Raw genomic sequence first — 22,715 nt, forward strand, 5'->3', positions numbered from 1 at the left:
TTTGTGAATAAGAATACTCAAGAAATCTAAGTAGCGAATTTATAGAATGTTCTTGCAATTTTCTTAATTTATTATGCGATACAAGTTTCTTTAAATATATAAATATTAAAGTTATAAAAATAATATACGAGCATTGCCATACTTTTACCAAGTAAATTTTCAGCGCCGATGATTTGTGTTATTTAATAATAGAAAAAAGTGTATTATTTATTTTCAAGTGAAATAAGATAACCTAATAATTTTAAATTAATTATATTAGATATAATATAAATTCCCTACATTTTAGTATTAACAGTAACATAAAGGTATACTTTACTAAAACATAGACAAACGAATTTGTATTAAATCTATAAAAATATAAATTACGGCAAACTGTCATTACGCTGTCATTCGATAACTGTCAATGTCACTGTGATGACGCATAGTAGGTGGTAGGTTCTTCGCCTTTTTAAATTATTTTGTTTTGTAACTATATTTAAACCCTAATCCTACCTAATATAATTTGTGTAAGAACAATAAATAGAGATAATTTTGTTCAAAAATATTTTGGTACTCCCTATAATTTTACTCAAACAAAAGTGAGTGAAAGTGTTGTGGGAAAACCGGCTCGCCTATAACTGCAGTGTAAGTATTGTTCTACTTTATTTTCTTAAGATTTCACCTATTAATCAAATATGGTTTATAATTCTGCTCGAATGAATATAATATATATCTGTTTCTAGTTAGACTTTATTGAAAATATTAATGAATGTTTTTTTAAATTTTTCCTAATTATAAGTTCAATAGTCATGAATACAAGTCCTTTACCACTTCATAATAAAAAATAGGATTTATTTATTTACATTTTATGACCCTAGTTACAAAAATATATATCACAATAGCATATTGGTTGGTAAAATACTTCAACATATTATATATATATATATATATATATATATATATTTATATATATATATATATTTTATATTGTGTTGTTCTGTTATCACAATCAAATGTCAGTGTGTGATATCATATTAGATAGTGTTAAAAAACATATTCTAGTTTTTTTATATATTTAGTATTCCTATAAATAAATAGTATTAATATTAAAACAATATGGTAATATTTGTTTTTACTTTTTTATTTAATGTTCCTTATTTTTATTACCCTTTTATAGAGTTGTTAAAATTGGTTTGGAATTGATAAAATCATAGCATAGTCTAATGGTAAACATAGGCTATTTATACCTATAACACTTAAAGTGTCACACACATATTGTAACTTATATAAATCAATTTTGTAATTTTTTTAAAAAATCTCATGCTTTACTCTTTAGAAAAAGTCTCAGCAGGAATTTAGGTGGTACAACAATTTTTTTAAATTACTTAAAACAGATATATTGTTATCTGTATGCCCAATTTGCTAATAGGTTATAAATAGCAAGTAAAATACAAACTCTACTATTAGTGATTCATAACTGTTATTTTCTTCAATGTATATAAATATTACATATTATTATTATATAAGTTTATAATTCTGTATATTTGTCACAATATTTTCCTGAAATTATTACGATTTTATTCCAACTTTAATTTGTACTATTTAAAAAGAACAACATGAATAAGAAATTATGTGTATTTACTTTTTATTTATATTATTGTTTATTTATTTATTACATAACTTCTTATCAAGTATTACAACTTTGACCAATGTACATGGCAGGGCCTTATTCAAATTTATTTCATGTGAATTTGTTAATGTTATGTATATCATAATATATGTGGAAGCAGATGTGGAAAGCTGCAACAGATGTGGCAGCCCCAGCACCAGCAGAGGCTGACGATTGGGAGACAGATCCCGATTTTATCAATGATGTCACAGAGCACGAGCAGCGATGGGGCCCCGGAGGGAGGAATGTGGAGGCTATTGAGTGAGTAGAAACAGCATTAAGCTGTAAATATACTAATGGATGCATCCGTCAGTCATGGCTGATGGGCACAACCTAAATAGTACATTTATATTAAACTGTGTATATTATGTTGTTATTATCGTTGTCAGTCACAGATATGACCTTGGACGGTTCTTGAAAGATCAAATGTCAGATGATGATCTGGCACCTTAAATATTTTGTACACATATATGTAAATCCACTGAAGAAAGAGAGAAATAGCTGGACAGTCATGTACTTTTTTCAGTCACATCCTTCAGCCATGGCTGACAGACATGCCCTACAGTTTGCGTCTTTATAATATCATGTAATAATAATATTTTTTATCTAAGTGAACTTAATTATAAGCATGTTTTTAGTGTAGTTTAAAAGTCATTCTTTTATGATTTTACTGCCCATTCAGAATGCATTTTCAGTTGATTAACTTGTAAAAACTAAAACATACAAACTAATTTTATCTGTTACTGTATATTGTCACTTTCTTAAAAGCAATTAAGAATTTACATTACATACATATATATCACCGTATGGACGCGGTATAGAATAGGCCACTTTCCTGTTGGTGTTGTAAGTAGTGACTAAGGGAGGGCGAGGGATGGGCAGCAGCATCCCTCTTAAAATATCTCCTAAGCCTATCTGTGGTTGCCAATCTGTCTGCCAAGTGTGACAACTACTGGCAAAAATCCCTAAAGGGGAGGCTTATCTTCAGCTGTGGACAGTTAAAAGTTAATATTATGATGTTAAATGTCACACCAATCTACCATTGTAGTAGGCAAAAACAATAGAATTAAAATGCTCTAATTTAAACAGACCTGTTTCATTTCCTCCAGTCAATATTAATTTAGCGTGTCCTCTACCAACATTTCTCAGCGGATTTGAGTGTATCTTATTGATAATTCTCCATAGTCATAAATAGGCCACTGTTTATTCTAATTTAAGGGGCAAAGCAGTGGCTTTTAATAATAAAAGAATAATTATCATTAGTCCATTGGAAAGTTAATGACACATTGTAAGTTATAATTAGCATATAACAAATGTGGGAAGTATGTGGGCTTGTGTCTGGCTGTTGACCTTTCAGAAACTTCGTTTATTATGTGCAATTTCATGATCAACAGTAGCCTGATATTTTTTAAATTATATCGCTTGGTCAATAGGCTGATAACCTAGGATAGAAAGTGGTAACCGTCACCTATAGACATGAACAGCTCCATTGTTATCACAGATCATATTGTAATGCCATGGTATCCCCCATTTGTTGCTATTATTGACGACTATAATGACTGCGGAAGGAGGGTATTAGGGAGAAATTAATACTATAGGGTTGGTGACTGCGAGTGTTGTAAATTCGAATCTGGCTCACATAAAAAACTTAGTTATTCGAATTCAATGATAAAAATTTAAATAAATACGATCGACCGAGGCTCGCCTCCTACTGCGTTAGATTCTGATATGCTCTGCGAAAAAGTATTACGATCACCATACCGGAACAGTTGACAAACGCCTCTGCCCATTCCATTAGAAATTAAAGTCTTATATTTTATTTATATACTACTTCTATTCAGCGATTTTGTTGCCATAAACCGGTAAGTATATAGAGCATATGCTAAACAAGGATATAACTTTTTTTTTGATGGTTGATAATGGTATGGTAACCCCTCCTGCGCTAACGGGATACGCTGGCGAAGCACCAGTGAAGGGTGATAGATGAGAATGAAAACGGACCAGTTAGCCCATCATGATGAATTCATCAGGAATTAACCATGATAGTTTCCAGGGGGAACCGCGAGGAGGTCGACCTGGTTGGGTATATTGCTAGCAATGGAATTCTCAGTTTCCTTTACTAACAATCCCTTTTCCCCCTTAGGATATAACTTAGGTTGAGTAATTTTTACAAGAGTAATAAATATCCATCTATCATCATCATATATAGTTTTTTATATAGATCCGAGAATGCGAAAACTGACAAGTTGTTTTAAAAGTATTACTAAACTACCTAGATTCAAACTTAATTCTAGTGACACCCTTTGATTAGCGTAAATTCCTTTACCTCGTAAATGTGATAAGAACTAAGGGTTTCGATCTTGAATCCTCCGGTAGACGTTTCAATCTTGAAAATGTCTTTTTAACGACACGAGAAATTATCTTTTGCGTGTAGTTTATTTAATAAAATAAAAATATTAAATTCTAAAATTAAAGTCTCACGATTGTGAAATTAAATCTTTTACTTATTGAATATTTTGAAGAGCAGACACCAACCACTTTTTTTTTATCTTTCTACCTCCAATTAAAATTATTAATTGCCACATACAGGAATAAAATGTTTTTATGAATTATCAAGAATGTTGCCATGCAATTATTACATCTAAAGTGAACAAGGACATTGAGAAAAAGACAAAGGCTAGATGATATTTGTATTTATTTTATTTTTTAGTATGGCGAAGTTGCGGGAGGAGGTATTGGAAGCAGACAAATTGAATAAGCAGAAGACATACGAACAAGGACCGAAGCCGTCTTATGGGTAATATTTTCATTAAATAAAACTGACAAATCCACGATATACTTTATAACTGCCGTATAGAATATTTACGACTTAAAAAGTTCGTATAATGAGGATCCTAAATCTTTAATTGGTTAAAAAATTATTTATATATTATTTATTTATTTTATTTTAATGAGAATACATAACAAATTATAACCATGTTAGGTTTATATATAGATAATTATGGTTTTTATACTAGGTTACAATTCAAAAACATGTGTACACAGCATGATTAACGTTTAGACATAACATTTCGATTTCGACACGTGGGAAACATAATAATTAGTAAGCATTATATATGATTTACATTAAATGAAATTTATACCATAAAACTATCTCTACACAATAAAAACAGACCAGCCATCTTAAACATGAACTACATCACTAAATACTAGTAAAAGAAATACTATTTATTTCTATATATCTTCACGTCATGTCCCTTGCGGTGTAGGCAGAGAGAATCAAGTCCTAAAGACCATTATCTTTCCATATATATCTCTTGCTGTCTGCACTTTTATAACTTGTACATTTTTAATTACTAATAAATACTACTAATTAATTTTCCTGTGTGTTTTATGTTCATATGTTATTTTACCTTATTATATGTCTCTTTTACCGTGTGGTCCCGATATGGAATGAGCCACTTTTTCTTTTCCCGTGGATGTCATAAGAATCGACTAATAGTCGAGAGATGGACAGCAGTACCCTTCGTAAAACATTACCAAATGTTAACTGCGGTTGCCAAACTGCCTGCCAAGTGTGGCAACTACTGGCAAATCCCCCTTTTATGGGCTTATGTTCAGCAGTGGACAGTTGAACGGCTGATATGATGATGATGATGATGTGTCCTTTAGTGTAAATAAAGTTATAATCAGGAGTATTTATTTATTACAGCTACGGAGGTAAATTTGGTGTACAAAGTGATCGAATGGATAAGTCTGCTGTGGGACATGATTACATCGGCAAGACAGAGAAGCACGTCTCCCAGAAGGACTATGCACAGGGTAACAAATATAAACATATAAACAAGCTAGTCGTTTTTTTTTTTATGAATGATAATGGAATGGTAACCCCGCCCGCGCTAACAGTATACGCTGGCGGGCACCAGTAAGGGATGATAGATGAGAACGAAAAAAGCAGGCCAGTTAGCCCATCGTGATAAATACATTTGAAATTCAGCACGATGGTTTCCAGAGGGGAAGCAGTAGTCTTTAGCTGTGTAGGAAATTAGGAATCTACATACATTTCAATACAGAACATATTAGAAGAGAAATTTCGTGTATTAAACATTCAGAAATGATAATTTTGCAGCATTTTATATTAACAGTTTTAATAGGTGAATATGAAATGGTAACCCCGTCTGTGCTAACGGTATACGCTGGCGAGGCACTAGTGAGGGATGGTAAATGACGATAAAAGCAACGTGTGTGACGTGTGTTGTGACGAATTCCAATAGAACTAACCACGATAGTTTTCAGGGGGAACCGCGTGGAGGTCGATCTGATAGGTTGTACTGTTAGTTACAGGGAAATTAGACTCTATTATTAATAATCCCTTTTCCCCCACTAGTGCGGGTTTATTCCACTTTGGGTTTAAAACCTAGTCGAGAACCTCTTCCATCAGTTATAAGTACTTACAGTCTACATAAATACAAGGCTAAATTGAAATCGTAGCATTCTTTATGGGAGTGTTTTAATAAAACTAAATAATTGTAGTAAATAATTGAAACATTCAGTCGATAATAATAAAATAAAAAGATTCTCCCCATTGGCATAATAATAGGGTAGTAGAGCGGACAAAATGCCACAAGTCTCCAGCCCGAGAGGGAAAAATATGACCATATATTGCAAAATTTTGTAAAAAAATTGCTGTTTTTTGAATTGAACTAACTGATCTGTTTTCATCCTCACCTATCATCTCTCACTGGAACCCCGTCAGCGTATACCAATACCGCAGACTGGGTTGCCATTCTATTCTCATTTATTTAAAAAGACCCACTAGTGATCAATGGATCATTGGAAGTCAATTCCTTAACAGATCTCCAGAGAAACAGTAGTTCTGTAATGGATTATTTTTAACATGGCTAAAGTGATGAAGTAATAAGGAAGGTTTGTTTTATTAGTGTTTGATTAATGTACAAAATAAAAATAAAAAATGTATAAATAAATACATGCTCATACATGACACATATTTTTTTTTCTCTTATTCAAGGTTTCGGCGGTAAATTTGGTGTTCAAACTGACCGTATGGACAAGAGTGCGGTCGGTCACGACTATGTGGGCAAAGTGGAGAAGCACGTATCGCAGACTGACTACGCGCAAGGCTTCGGGGGCAAATATGGCGTACAGACGGACAGAGTGGATAAGGTGAGGATAGCAGGAGCAATTTTTTTTAACAGATGAAGATGGAATGCCTTACGCGCTTTTGCTATCGGTATACAATAGCGGGGCGTTAGTTTAGGATAAGAGGATGAAGACGAGGGCAGAACAGTTGACTTATCGTGGCTAATTCACCAGCAATGAACCATTTATGTTCAGCAGTGGATAGTTAACGGCTTATATGGTATGGTTTAAAGTTTATAAACCTTTTCTTCATACCTTATAATGCGTCTTGATCAATGTTTCCTAACCTTTTTTGTGCCATGCTCCACTTGAACATTTCTAAAATTTTTATGCCCCCATATATAATTTTTCCCGACAAAGTTTACTTGATGACTCTAATCGCCTAAGTGGAAATTTTGGTAACGTCAAACAAAATTATACCTAATAAATATACACAGCATTTTTTTTTGTTAAATTTGGCACCGATATCTACTCATAGAATTTAAATGGCTCTGAGCAAGAGGGTTAACATCGCTTCATGTCCAATGTTTAATCCCCCCTCCCCCCCTAACCATCAAATTACCCCCCTGTGGGGCGTGGGCTCCACGTTGGGAAACACCGGTCTTGATAATTTGTAATAACTTATGTATGTAGGTACTATTTACATGTAAAAATTTTTCAACGCATTAAGTCCCGATAGTGTAAAATATTATGCTAGCTTGTCTTGTGTTATATGCGTCACGTTATAAAATAGTTTATTCGTTTAGAGCGCAGCCGGCTGGGAGCACCGCGAGGAGGTGGAGAAGCACTCCTCGCAGAAGGACTACTCGGTGGGTTTCGGTGGCAAGTTCGGTGTACAGACAGACAGGAAGGACGCGTCCGCTGTCGGCTGGGACCACAGGGAGGATACCCAGCACCATCACTCACAGAAAGGTAATAATTCTGACAACACTACATCACTCTCATATAGGAATGAAATGCCGTGTGTGCTCTAGCATAGAATGGGCCACCCCTTTTTTCCGTTCGTGTCGTAAGAGCCGACTAAGGGAGGGCGAGGGATTGGCAGCAGCGTCTTTGTTAAAACATCTCTAAAAGCCTAACTGCGGTTGCCAATCCGCCTGCCAAGCATGGCAACTGCTGCCAAAACTCCCCTCATGGGGAAGGCTTATGTCCAGCAGTGGACAGTTAACGGCCGAAATAATAATATACTTACACATAAAAACAAAAATGTTATAATTATAAACTAATATTGCAGATTATGCTATTGGTTTCGGCGGTAAATACGGCGTACAGACGGACAGACAAGACGCGTCAGCGGTCGGCTGGGACCACCAGGAGAAGACCCCGGCGCACGCCAGCCAAGTGGACCATAAGAAGGTATTTACCTATTTTTTTATTGATGGCAACAGTATAACAATAATTCACTCTTGCGCCATCTACGCACTTCTATGTGTTCTCCTTTAATCAAAGGTTGTAAGAGATTGCCCTAGCGATAAGACCGCCTTTTCTACCTTTATGTATATATTTTAATCTGTACTTTATCCTACTATGATAGCCCACCCTTGAAATCAAAACGTCCATGGAAGCACAGCTGCTAGAGGTACCTACGAAGACGTCTTTTGTACAAAGACCTGAGGGCCTACCATGAAATATTTTCCGAAATTTCGGCGACGAACGAAACAGAAATTTGATGTTAAAATTACATAACACATGCCGTTTAAAATTATTGAAAATGGTAAAATATCGTTCCTCTGGACTATTAGGATAGGATAGATATATATTTGAATTCTTAAATATTTTTCTAAACTAGGTGACATTTTGCGGAAGTCCATAGAATAGAATAGAATAGAATAGAATTTTATTGCTAACTGTTTACATACATATAGCAGTAACTATTGCTTTGAATTTGACATCAGTATCAACAGTTATACCCTATCGGGCGTGCAACAATTTAAGAACAGGCAATTATATTAACATCGAAACATTCAATACTATTACCATTACTTGATTACAAATAAATATGAAATATTTGACAATACAATTAACAAGACAAAGAATAATCATAACCAAATTAAAATAAAATAAACATAATTTCGCTTACATGTCAATGTATATGCCATATAATTATTAACCAATAATAATAATAATGATCTATAACTAATGATAGCGGAATTAAACAATTTTTTTTCTAATCAAATTATCAGTCTTATATTTTTGTCTTACAGGGCTTCGGCGGCAAATTTGGCATCGAAACGGATCGTGTCGACAAATCAGCGCATAGATTCGACGAGGTGGAGAAAGTGGGTACTAACTACACGAAGCAGAAGCCGGACATAGGTGGCGCTAAGCCGTCCTCCCTACGCGCCAAGTTCGAGAATATGGCCAAAGAGAAGGAACAGGTGAGGAGTGTTCCACACTACCTACTTTCAACTAATAAACTTAAAAAAAAGAATAAAGTTTCTTTTTTATAACACGGGGCAAAAGGGCAATGTGGGTCACTTGATGGTAAGCGACGATCGTCGCCCATGATCACCTGCAATACCAAATATACTATAGGCTAAATGACCTGCCTTTTCATCCTCACCTATCATCCCTCGCTGGTGCTCCGTTAGTGTATACCGTTAGTGCAAGCGAGGTTACCATTCTATTGTCATCCTTTAAAAAAATAACAAGGCGGCCATCTGTGCTGTGCTAATTTGCTAAAGTCTGGTTCAAATATATTTAGTTTGTTTATTCTACAGGAAGAAGAAAATATGTAATAATAATAAAAATATAGCTTTTATTTTTTGTTGTTGTTAGGAAGCGATGCAATCAGTACAGAAGATAAGACAGCAGAGGGAACAGTTGGACAAAGATCTCACGGAAAAAGTAAGTTTTTTTTAAATACTGTTCTGTACAATACAATGATATTCCTTTTATACCACAAATGTGGTAAACAAGCATACAGCCGGGTCGATGGTAAACGGCCACTGTAGCCTATGGACGCCAACAACACTAGGGGAGAAAACCTTGGCAAGGAGGTCATTTCACAGTCAAAGCGTTTGCGGGAGATAATTCCTTTGAAACCGCACTGTATGGGTTCCCTGTGGATGTAGAGTGATTATTTCAAACAATTCTTCTGAACATAATTCGTTATACAAGCGGTAGATGGTATTATATACTTATTTTAATACAAATATAACTAGGTACTCATACGGGCGAAGTACATTTCGAATATTTAGTTATAAAAACTTATTTTTTTTTCAATAGGAAAAAGAGCGAGTATCGAAGGAGCCAAAGGAACAAGAGTCCCCGCCAGATGTCGCCCAGTCTCCCCCCGCGGCGACCAAGGAGCCAGCGTCCGTTCCCCCCACCGCCGCCGTCGCCGCCGCCGCTGCCGCTGTCCCCGCGGACGAGCCCAAACAGCCCAACTTGCCCGACGTTACTCTAGTGGGAGAGCCTAAGGAGGAAAGAGAGGAGGTAAGTTCAATTTATGTATCCCATACTTGAAATACGATGTATGGTGCGCGTAGGAATTGCACGATCTGAACTTGTTATCTCCTTTCTACCATCGAACCACACGTCAAACACCGTTGGTAATATATAGTAATACCTATATATTGTTGTTACAATATCTATACATATATTGGCCCATAAACAGACATATAATACCTACAAGAAGAACTCGCTATAATATGTCCAGAAGAACTCAATATATACATAGATATAATTTTACAGTCTTTGCCAGCACTGTAAAATTTTGTATATACATTGCGTCTATTGGTGAAAACCTATAAGTGACTTCATTGTTGTCACCTTGCATTTGTTTTTTATATAAATAATTCTTGGTTTTCCTTTTACAAATAAATTTGTATTTTGATCAATCGTGATAAATTACTAGAAATTGATTAATGCTTTCCGGAAGAAACCGCATGGAAGTCGCGATCTAACTGCGTCTTACTTGCACCAAAAACATAAAAATTGTCATATATTGTCTTTGAGGGTACTTGGAAATATTCAGTCTTGTTTTACGTCAAGTCAAATAAGTAAACACGCGTGTTCTCCCTAATTCAGTATTCCCTGGCTGTTATATATTAAAAAAATGCAATGACAATTAGAAAATTCAAGTGCAATACATTAGCATAAAGTACACATCAAAATATGCCAGAGGGAGATTTTGTACAAAAGTCGTTTGCTTGGGCACCTCTGTCTAATTCGTGTTTTTACCGTGAAACAGTTGTGTTTACATGACTGTGTTTCGGTTTGAGGGGTGGGATATGGTGTGAATTTACAGGGTACAGAGAAATAACACCTGGGTCCTCAGGAATGAAACATCTTTAACAATTAGTTAAAGAAGTTAAGTTTGAGACTTACATTGTTCACATTTTTGCTCGTTAAATAAAATAGTGTATAAATATAAATTTATGACCAGCAACAGCTAAGCCGGCAGCCGACGATCGTGGTGTCGCCGGTGGGGTGGGAGGGCACGGCGGGCGGCGCCGGTGATGGCGACGATGATGACGAGGAGGACGCGTACACCGCGCGCGCCCTCTACGACTACCAGGCCGCCGCGCCCGACGAGATCTCCTTCGACCCTGACGACATCATCACCAATATTGTCATGGTCGGTATAGCTTTTGAAAGATCATCTAAAATCATTAGGTGGTCATTGTTATGTCCAATACTCGCATCTTGAGATGATGGAACGTTTTAAACTAGCCACCCGCCCCGGCTTCGCGCGGGTACACATTACATCACATCACATTAGAGACTTCTAAAATTATCAGTGTTTCTCTACTATATTCTGCATGTATTATACATATAAACCTTCCTCTTGAATCACTCTATCTATTAAAAAAAACCGCTTCAAAATCGGTTGCGTAGTTTTATAGATTCAAGCAAACATAGGGACGGACAGACAGCGACAGCGACTTTGTTTTATATTATGTAGTGATGATGAATATTTATAAAAAACTTCAAAATACGAAAACTATCTTATACATAAAAATCTCATATTACAGTTATTGTAGACGTACTTCTCTAAAAACGACCGATTTTTATGATTTTTTTTATGTATATTTGGTAGGTATCGTCGTGTGGTTCTGGCATAGAATGAGCCACACCTTCCCTTCCCGTGGGTGTCGTAAGAGGCGACTAAGGGAACTTAAAGGTCGAAGGATGGGCAGCGGCGTCTCTCTTAAAATATTACCGAAGCCTAACTGTAGTTGGCAAAACCACAGTTAGGCCGCCTTCCGCCTACCAGCGTGGCAATTACTGGCAGTCTTTCATAAGGGGGGGGGGGACAGTTAATGGCTGATATCATGATGATTTAGTAGGTATGAGAATAGGTCGTAAAATATATTTCATACTGCTAGGTTATTAGGGTGTCCCTATCAAAAAAAAAAAATTTATATGGCAAAACCAATTTTTTGAAATTTTCTGGGTCAGGTAGTAATTATTGTAATTTTATTTATGATGTACACAATTTTGAAAATACTTCAAATTAATTACATTTTTCTAAACAAATTTTAGAAAATAGATTATGGTACATATTGATGTTTAAAAATTACAGAAAAATAGGGCCTTCTGGGTATAAAACTTATTTTAGATACAGAGCTGTCGTCAGAAAAAAATAATAATAAAAAATTAAAAATACACTACTCTCTTACGAAAATCCTATAGTACTGTATTAGGAATGTAATTATTATGTAATTATGTAAAATTCTTTTAGATCGACGAAGGATGGTGGCAAGGGTTATGTAAAGGTGCGTACGGACTGTTTCCGGCCAACTACGTGCAACTGCAGGACAAATGAGCTAACATGTGAACCCACCTTATCATTCCTATATTTTATAAACGAAATATTATATGATCATACTGACGAGACAAATTAGATTTAAATCAATTCTACTTAGATTAGATTTGATTATTTTCAAAGACTTTATAATGTAATTCATGTCTTAATTTCTAACTTTTTTAATGAAAACAAAAAAATCTTTTTAGGCAAAGGTATCACACTCATACAGCTATTGACAGTTGGATAAATCGCATATTATATCAGTTGTAATTTTTAAATAAGGAAATATTTTACTAATATGTTAGAAATTAAGATATGAATTACAATTTAGGAATAAACCGTAGCCTTTAGGCTATGAATAATTCAAAATAAATGATAGTTGAGGCTCGATTTATATTAACAATTTTAACAAAAAATATATCTATAGCATGTTTTTTTTTGGCATTACCATGGTCTAAATGTCTAATATGGTGTATATAACATACTTATGTCTAATGGACTATGTTTACAATTATAAATTGAAGGCATATTTAGTTTATCAAGAAAAAAAAATGCGCCAAAGTTTCGTCAGTTTTGGGGCAAAGGAATTCTTATAATCGACTGGTAGTTACCAGTATTTTGGACGACTCTAGTTTATGCGGCGGACTTACTACGTAGTCTATGGTATGTATCTTGTTTTACCACCACAAGGTTATGGTCGCCGCGTAAGAACGTCTATAGTGTAAGTGATGTACTTATGACAAAAAATATATGAAAATATAACCTCAATATTATGAAATTAATGAATTGACTAATATGTAGGGAATTGCCTAATACTAGTTGCGTATAAATTGAGAACTATTCGTAATTCTGAGTGTGTTTAAATATATTCGGACCGGTGCCGTTTTAAGGCGGTGTTATTGTTAGCGATGGGGACAAGTGTCCCCATTACTAACAATAGTTCTCTCCCACTATCGCTATACTGGCAAGACGACTTAGTTGCTTTGGTATATTTTGCTTTGTACACATCGTAATTATGTCAATTTAAAAAAACAATTGATAATTTTTTTAATGATTCCGATTGGTTATTTCATATATTTGACATTTACAATTGTATGCGTTAATTACTCAATGATATTGTTATTAAGCTGCCATTGAAAACTTGGATTTTGCTGGCAAAATATATTTAAAAATCTTCAAATAAAAATTAAATATGTGCAATTACCAATGGGAGATTTTGTACAAAAGTCGTTTGCTTGGGTACCTCTGTCCCATTCGTGTTTCAACCGTAAAACAATTGTGTTTTCATGGCTGTGTTTCGGTTTGAAGGGTGGGATATGGCAGTGAATTTACAGGGTACAGAGGAATAACACCTGAGTCCTCAGGAATGGCAACGCATGGGGAGTATCGTGGGCGAAACAGTTGTATTCTGTTATGTTCATGGTAGGTACTGCTCATGTCTATAGGCGACGGTTACCGCTTTCCATCAGGTGGGCCGTCAGCTTGTTTGCCATTCTAAGTTGTATAAAAAAAAAGGTGCAAAGTTTTTAATGGTTGATTTATCCAATGTATTTTATGAGTAACGTTATACTGCGTTAGCAGAGTACTTTTTAAATAATCCGACAGAAATATTGAAAAATGTTAAATTGTTTTTGAAAATTGTCATATAATTAACCCTTAAATACCTGAAATTTCAAATTTGATACCGGGGTTATAAATCGCATTGGGCGCCTACAATCGATTTTATTTTATTATTTGGCTGTTTACATGTTACCAAATGTTTTTTCAAAATGAATATATAAAAATATCGTTTTGATTTTTTTACTATTTTTCCCCATTAGTAAACACAGTAAAGGGTACACTTATATATTTTTTTAATTTGATTTAAAAATCAGGCTTTTAAGGGTTAATAATTAGATAAGACAGTGTTGCTACACTTCAATAAGCAAAATCTATCAATACTCTTAAAGGAGTAGAAACTTGAATCCTTAGTCCGTAACCACAAGAAATACGAATATTTAATTATAATAAATTTATCGATCAGTCTGTACATTAAGATATGGGATTTTTATATACAAATGTAGAAAGAAACTTTTCCAATATGTTGTATTTATTTTTTATCATATCTTTAAGTATTAAATATTATGTAATTGATAAATATTTAAGTTTTTTTTTTATATGGGTATTGATAATGGTAGTTTTTTTTTTTATATAATCTATGATTATAGCCTAAGATCCCGTTGCTGATTTCTGCAGATATAAATCTTTTCATTGAAACTTGGTTTAAAAGATGAAAAGATGACATAAATTTAATACAGTGCACCAGGGTTGCCTGTTCCCAGATAACCACAAATTAGTGTTGCCAAATGAAAATAATAATTTTGCTAAAAGTGAAAGATGAACGAAAATCTAATACAATGTACTCGTGTCGCCGCAAACTATTGTTGCCAAGTGAAAATAAGTAATAATTTTAGTAAATTTGGTAAACTTGATATGTTCATTTATTTAACTACTAAACTTTTTTTTATAAATATTAATCTTGCAAGGTTGCAGATTAAAAATGGCCGCAATTAAGAGTTGTTATCAAGTAACAGCGACGGAATTTTAAGCTATTAGTTTTACATTAACCGCTATAAATGCTCTTTATATTTTGACTTTCTACTTTATATAAGTTTTTTATTTACACTTCTATTAGTATTTTCAATTAATTGAGAAAAAGTATTATAAATTTAATTATAAGTTTTATTGACGCACTTGTTTATTATTATTAATGCAATAATTTATTTTCAAGTATTAAATAAATCATTCATTGTAACTTAATAGTAATTTTAATTGTAATAGTAGATATTGGGGTCGATTTTGATGAGACATTCTTCCAACTTATCTCTAAAATTTCAGTTTAATGTCACGGCAAAAACTTCATTCTAAGGATCAATATGAACCTACAATTCTAATAGATTTACGTCATAATTATTATAAATTTAGTTTATGACGATTTATAACACAGTAATTTTGCGAAATCATCAATTTAAAATACTAGATTAAAAGATCGTCATCATCTCAGCCATTATGAACAGATAAACTGCTGAATCCTGCAATGTACTTGAAGTCGTCACTCCATCTAGTGGGGGATCGTCTATCACTGCGTTTGTCCGTACAGGGCCAGCACTAAGAACCATCCTTCCCCATCGATTGTCGCTTCTTCGAGCCTTCTTTGGCTTGCTTATCCTTCTGGCTATGTCTGTTACTTTGGTTCGTTTGCGGATATCCTCGTTTCGGATTCTATCACGTAGAGAGACTCCGAGCATAGCCCTCTCCATAGCTCGCTGAGTAATTGAAGCTTAAGAGATCAGAGAAATAATGCCTCAGAATCGACCTTATTGGCTTATTGGGTGAATAAGAAATAATTTTTATACACGATATTGTTATAAATACAATAGTGAGTTTGTATGTTATATTTTCACTACCAACTACTGGATTATTTTGTGTGAAAATTGACAGAAGTATAGTTTACACTAACGTGAACACAGTATGCGGTTATTATAATTATCACATATGCGGAGTCACGTGCAAATAACTAGTGTTAAATGTAGTCGCTACTGTAAGATAGAAACTTTTTAAGAAATGCTCCAATATTTATGACATAGGTTTAATTATAAAGCGAAATAGAAAATTATTTTTTCATGAATAATGAAAAATCATTAACCATATCATGTTTTTTTTTTTTATTTGAAATCTGACACGATTTATTAAAAAACAAAAATGTTTAATTTGCTATGTTATTTCTCAATGTAATGATGTCAATAGATATATGTATATATGAGTCTTACATTAGTAAAATGTGTTTAAAATAAAATATTTTACAAATGTTGAATGTAGGATTATTGTATGACCCACACTACGTCGAAATGGGTATCATGTTTTTATAATAATAATAAACTCTTTATTGCGCACAGTAGAGATGTATACAAGGAGTATTTATACAGAATGTGCATATACAAAAGGTGGCTAACCAGAGGGAGACTGTACAAAAGTCGATTGCTTGGGTACCTCTGTTCCATTCGTGTTTCAACCCTGAAACAATTGTGTTTGCATGGCTGTGTTTCGGTTTGAAGGGTAAGATATGGCGTCAATTTACTGGGTATAAAGGAATAACACCTGAGTCCTCAAGAATGTCAACGCATGGGGGGTATCATGGGCGAAACAGTATACTTTGTTATGTCCATATTACTTCTCATGTCTATAGGCAACAGTTACCACTTTCCATCACGTGAGCCGTCAGTTTGTTTGCCATTCTAAGTTGTATAAAAAAAAAGCAATCTCTTACAGACAACCAAGTTTTTCAGCTTTCGTAAGCTTTAAATAGCATAAAGTCGTTAATAGTCTGTCTCTCTGTTGATTTTTCTTTTAAATTATGCAACGAATTTTTATTTCTGTTTTGTTGTCATTTAGATATTTTTGTAAAAAGATTTGTATATGTCTAATACATACGTATTAAATGTGCGCGAAACCAGGGCAGATTTTTTTTTGTAATTTCGAACGAAGAGGTAACATTTGAAACTACAGAATTTTATGTATTTAGCTCTCCATCTAAGCCAGCGATCTATTGCTCCATATTCAATACATCTGTAAATGCAGTCATAGAAAATGAGTCTTTGTTACAACCGTTTATGGTTGAATTTACAATTGAACTATTATATTTTTTCCTTATCTCTTTATCAACGTTTATGCAATTAGTAACTTGTTATATAATTGTTTCTAACATATACAGTAGTGTGGGTAGACGAATAATGAATGTAATATACTTACGGTATGTAATGCCAAACTATGTTTTATATAAAGCGATTTATTGTTTATAAAATAAATGATTATTTTATAGTGAAAATATTTGTTTGATTTAAAAAAAAAAAACACAAAAAATACCTATTTTTAAGTTTTTAGATTTTTAATTAGATACCTTTGTGTGCCTAGGTAAATTTATTACTATATCCATTTGTGTTAAAGAGAACTTAATGATCGAGGGTTGGGCAGCAGCATTCCTCTTAAAACAACACCAAAGCGTGCAGTGTGGTCCCCCCTCCCCCTTAAGGGAAAGCTCTATGTTTAGCAGTTTGTCTCAAAATTTATAAACATTCAGGTCTAAATCTTCCGAGTTTTCAGAGTCAGTTCTTTTTTTGGAATTGGTAATCCTGTCCTTCATAATCAGTATATACTAGTGGAGTACTAGTGAGGGAAGATAGGTGAAGATCAAGTCAGGTCAGTTGGCCTCTCGTGTTATCGTCGAAATAGTCATAATATTTTTTTTATATATGATGACATTGCTAGAGCTACCTAATGATTTTGTGTAGATCAAAAGGAGCACAAGAATTTCAGTTGTATGAATGAAAAATGATTATCAATTAAATTTCTACTAATAGGTAATTTAATAACCCTATTTAGAAACTGAAAAAGGAATACTAGTGTACTAACAATACAATGATAAAATACAAAACACCACTTCGAAAACGACTCGCAAAATTTCTATCAATCCAGTCGTGGTACTCCGAGACTCTTGTAAACAATGTCGTCAAATCAAAATTTTTACCACTGACAACACCAACTAACAATCCGATCTCGCCTTCTTCAGCAGGATCTATGGTCTCGTGACACACCAAAGGGCCCCCGGAGTCGCCTTCGGCAACGTCCCTTAACGCAGAATCCGTACATATAAAGGTATCCATATTTATCTCCCATAGTCTAGAACACGTATGCCTAGATAGAACAGATATGTTTGCCATAAGCAATATTGGTGAAATAGAGTCATCCACACTACTGTTCGTCTTGCCGTATCCACTGGCGACGCATTTCGTCGCGTAATCCGCCCTCCATTTCGCTGTCCTAATATAATCGATGTTTCTATTGAACATCCATATTTTATCAACGAAACACAAGGCTATATCATTCGATGGGAAGTGAAACTGTCTATGTATGATCACTCTTGATATTTTACGCCATTGTGTATTCTCAGTAGTTTCCGATTCTCCAGAATGTATCAACTTTGTACGCAAACTGCCGGCGACCGCTCGTATGGGTCTCGGATTTCGAAGATAATAGAAATTGTAGGATTCGAAACAGTGCGCCGCTGTGAGCACCTTTGATTCGCTAATAATACTCCCGCCACAGAAGCTGGCCCATTCTATTCTAGTTCTAGAAATCCTCCGGAAGGGCTCCTTCAAAGAAACTAAGTAAGGGAATTGGTTTTCTCGCGCTGGTTTCCCATTCACAACGGTTGGTTTTACATAGTACCTCGAGTATTTCAGTGTGGTGATCACGCGTTTGTCTCGTTCAGATCCGGCGACAATTATCAATGTAAAAAAAATCACTGCAACCCATTTTAAACACAATCGATAATGAACATTGAGAATTTTGTGATTATTTACTCAAAGATTTTTATGTGACGTTGTTTGAAGTGAATTTGACAGAAATATGTCTAGAATACTGGAACCTCTAATCAATTTCAATCTATACTCGTATTTAGTACTTTATTATCTATTAGCGGTTTCTGTTATGACACAAAATAGGTTGTAATTTATGATAAAATTAAGATGGTATCAATTGGGCAGTAAAAAACTTTCGTATGCAAAATAAATTATAAAAATTCACAACTTGTGAAGATATATAAGAATAAAGTAAACTTTCCCTCCAATTTGTTTGTATTAAGTTTCCCAAATAGGGGGTGGGGCCGCCGCTAGAAGTGCGGTAATAGTATATAAGTTAATCTGTAATTTATATATTACTAACTGTCTTGGGAAAAGGGGATGTAAGGGTTTATGTACTAAATATTATATATATATATATATATATATATATATATATATATATATATATATATATATATATATATATATATATATATATATATATATATATATATATATATATATATATATATATATATATATATATATATATACATACATATATCGTTATCATCGAAAATAGAGAAAGAAAATAGAATATAACAAGAAGAAAATCACGCCTCACTCTGATTAGCAAGGCATAGTTCCAGTGACCCGAAGTTAGTCGCCCCCGGAGTTAAAGCTGGGGCAAAGGGGTCTACCTCGAAGCCCCCTAACCCTCCTAAGAGGGTATAGAAGACCGCTGATTGACTAACCACCTTAAGTAGTCTAATGTATTTCATTTAGGAAATGTGTAATGTTCCAGCAAATAAATGTATCTCAAATCTATTTAATAATTGTAAGAGTTACTTGAAATTATATTACTATTTCAGCCGTTAACTTTCCATTACTGTACATAAGCCTTCCCCATAAGGGGAGTTTTGCCAGTAGTCGTCACGCTTGGCAGGCGGATTGGCAACCGCAGTTAGGCTTTTAGGGATGTTCTAAGAGGGACGCTGCTGTCCATCCCTATATGAAATTATATATTTTAATTTAATAACAATTCTGTTTGTCCACCAAACATGTTCTTGTTTCTAATTAGCAATCATGAAGGGTATTCCGCTGCCGGATTTAATAACCGGCCGCCGTCTTGCGCTCTTTAATTATAAACTTCTTTATCAACCGTTTGTCTTAATTTCCTTCAGAAGGGGCCCCATTGCATAAACATCAAAATTCGGACCATTTTCAAGATTAATTACGTCTATGATAGTGCCCTTATTTTGTACATTATGATGAAAGACGGAATGACGTACCGGTTGTGTGGATTTGAATGAAATTTGGCATGTGCATAGGCAATGAAAATGGAATGGACAATTTTTAAATATCCTTTTTTTAATGGATTATAATGAAATGCCTCCTGCAGTAACAGTATTCGCTGGCAGGGCATCAGTGAGGGATGATAACTGAGAATGAAAATAGGTCAGTTAGCCCGTCGTGATGAATACATCTGGAATTCAGCACGATGATTTCCAGGGGGATCACGTGGAGGTCGACCTGACAGGATATTTTTAGCAATAAGACTAATAGTGGGGGTAGCTCTCATTGCTAACAACTCCTTCCTCCACATCCTGAGTGTGTTTTCCATCCTATCATGTTTCTACTGTAAAGCAGTTGGGTTCACATTGCTGAGTTTCGGTTTGAAGGGTGAATTTATAGTGAAATATGTTTACTAATTGGTATACAAAGTAGCCTAGATTCTTCTTCATTTTACATCCCATAGTGATTGGTTACACCATTAAAGCGCTATAAAGTAACAAACAAACAAATAAATTTTCACATTTGAAATATTAGTAAAAAAAAGGGTATGATAGCATTAAAAAATAAATATTTAGAACAAATTTACTAAACTGCAGTTTCTATACACTGTAGGCTGAAGTTTAGCAGATTGATTGCAAATGGAATTGAATTTGAATACGGTCACCGTGTGTCATTCAGAAAAAAACAATAACTTGTGATAATAAAAACGCACATGACAATGACATATATACACTAAGTATCAATTTACAAGAGCATTAAACATTTTATTTTTCTTTTAAAAGTTATAGATAGATAGATAGATAAACACTTTATTTCAAAAGTGTAAAAGTAAAAGTAAAAGTCATGAATATTTTAAATTTTCTCACAATATTTGTCCAGACGGTGATGTGCGAAGAAAAGATATTTGAAATCACTACTTTGAAATACTGAAATTATTTGTCTTTATATCCTATTAATATTATAAATGCGAAAGTTTGTAAGATGAATAAATGTTTATTATTTTTTTACGCAAGAACTACTCATCATCATCATCATCATTTCAGCCATTACCCGTCCACTGCTGGACATAAGCGTCCCTCATAGACTGTTATAAAGAATGGTCCTAAGCCACCTGTATCGACTGACTTCCTGCAATGCATTTCAGGTCGCCATTCCATCTACTGGGGTTCGGGGCGGGGGGGGGGGGGGTTGCCCTACACTTTGTTTGCCCATACGCGGTAGACACTCAAACCTTTCTTCCCCATCGGTTGTCGGTTCTTCGAGCTATGTGACCAGCCCGTTGCCACTTCAATTTGCTTATCTTTCGGACTATGTCGATTATTTTGGTTCTTTTGTGGTTTGCCTCTTTTTCGGATTCTATCACACAGCGACTCCGAGCCCTCTTCATAGTCCGTCGAGTAATATGAAGCTTTTGCATACGATCAATCGTGTAGGACCATGTTTCTGTTCCATAAATCATCACTGGCACAACGCAATGGTTAAATGTCTTCAAATTCTGAGGTATTTTGGATGAAAAGATGTGGCGTAATTTTCCGAACGCTGCCCAAACGAGTTGGATTTGTCGGTTGACCTCTCGGTCGAAGTTTGATTTGCCTTACTACTAAAAGGAGTTAAATATATTTATTTTTATTTATTATTTGCTACATGGTTAGATTACATCCTTAGTTTATAATTATAGAATATTCTAATATTCTATAATTATTAAGAACAAATCTACTTTTACATCCAAATTAACCAAAAATTATTATCCTAAAAAACTATAACAGATGTAATATATAAAATATGTTACAAGTTTTTTTAGGGAGTGAAAGGAAATGAAGTTAAATAACTTTATTTTTTTTATTTTTTTTCTATCTCTTTTTTTATTTTGCTTTTTATTTGTATTTTTTGCTTAAGTCGTAGGTTATTAGCAACAATATTTGTAAATGCATCGCCTACTTAAGTTTTCTGCTTGCCTCATGGTTGACTGGTAGAGAATGCCGTTGGGTGTTAAGTCCGCCAAATGTACACTTACTTATATAAATATGCTTTGTTACTTTAAATAAATAATGTTCTATGTACTGGTTCATATGGGCGAAGCCTGGAGATAGAGCTAACTTATATATTTTATGTAATATAAATTATGAAGTTGTATATATTATTAAATTATTATGTTAATAGCGTATTTTTCAATTAAGTCATTCGTTCAGAGTCCTTTGAGATTAATTGAAAACTTGATAGCTTTCCTGTAACAAAGAGCTATTAAAAGACCGATAAAACAAGTTGATCTTATGAATGAATGAATGAAACTTAATACTTACATACCTCCTGTACCAAATTAAATATACTATTAGCGTATTAAATTATAGTATTTTTTTTTGATGGGTGAAAATGGAATGGTAACCCCGCCTGCGCTAATGGGATACGCTGGCGAAGCACCAGTGAAGGGTGAGAGATGAGAATGAAAACAGGCCAGTTAGCCCATCATGATGAATTCATC

General features: G+C 34.2%; 2 protein-coding genes across 3 annotated transcripts; one reads left to right on the top strand and one right to left on the bottom strand.

Moving 5' to 3' along the window:
• Positions 1 to 380: 380 nt before the first annotated feature.
• On the top strand, positions 381 to 17,427 carry LOC113510524 (src substrate cortactin). 2 transcript variants are annotated; one of them, XM_052898015.1, is made up of 12 exons: positions 381 to 624; positions 1,770 to 1,909; positions 4,359 to 4,445; positions 5,361 to 5,470; positions 6,678 to 6,832; positions 7,555 to 7,720; positions 8,043 to 8,164; positions 9,013 to 9,186; positions 9,587 to 9,655; positions 10,037 to 10,246; positions 11,199 to 11,390; positions 12,498 to 17,427. In XM_052898015.1, exons 2-12 carry the CDS (start codon positions 1,770 to 1,772, stop codon positions 12,579 to 12,581), a joined length of 1,509 nt encoding a protein of 502 aa, XP_052753975.1. In that variant the 5' UTR covers positions 381 to 624; the 3' UTR covers positions 12,582 to 17,427. The 2 variants fall into 2 exon arrangements, with proteins under 2 accessions (XP_052753975.1, XP_052753974.1); XM_052898014.1 differs by lacking the exon at positions 381 to 624 and adding an exon at positions 982 to 1,098.
• Positions 17,428 to 17,994: 567 nt separating this feature from the next.
• LOC128201336 (chymotrypsin B-like) lies at positions 17,995 to 18,961 on the bottom strand (the record flags this gene model as incomplete). The annotated part of the gene is made up of 1 exon (XM_052898016.1): positions 17,995 to 18,961. A coding segment is annotated over one exon (963 nt), but the record flags the coding sequence as incomplete, so codon positions are not given.
• Positions 18,962 to 22,715: the final 3,754 nt, after the last annotated feature.

The sequence above is a fragment of the Galleria mellonella genome, unplaced genomic scaffold, assembly GCF_026898425.1.
Source record: "Galleria mellonella isolate WM207_F2 unplaced genomic scaffold, CSIRO_AGI_GalMel_v1 utg40, whole genome shotgun sequence".
In the NCBI taxonomy this organism is placed as follows: domain Eukaryota; kingdom Metazoa; phylum Arthropoda; class Insecta; order Lepidoptera; family Pyralidae; genus Galleria; species Galleria mellonella.

Bases quoted from the DNA above. Each gene is read 5' to 3' on its own strand.
- LOC113510524 (XM_052898014.1), top strand. The intron at 6,833-7,554 runs GTGAGGATAGCA...TTATTCGTTTAG, and splicing joins AGACGGACAGAGTGGATAAG to AGCGCAGCCGGCTGGGAGCA. The intron at 7,721-8,042 runs GTAATAATTCTG...CTAATATTGCAG, and splicing joins GCACCATCACTCACAGAAAG to ATTATGCTATTGGTTTCGGC.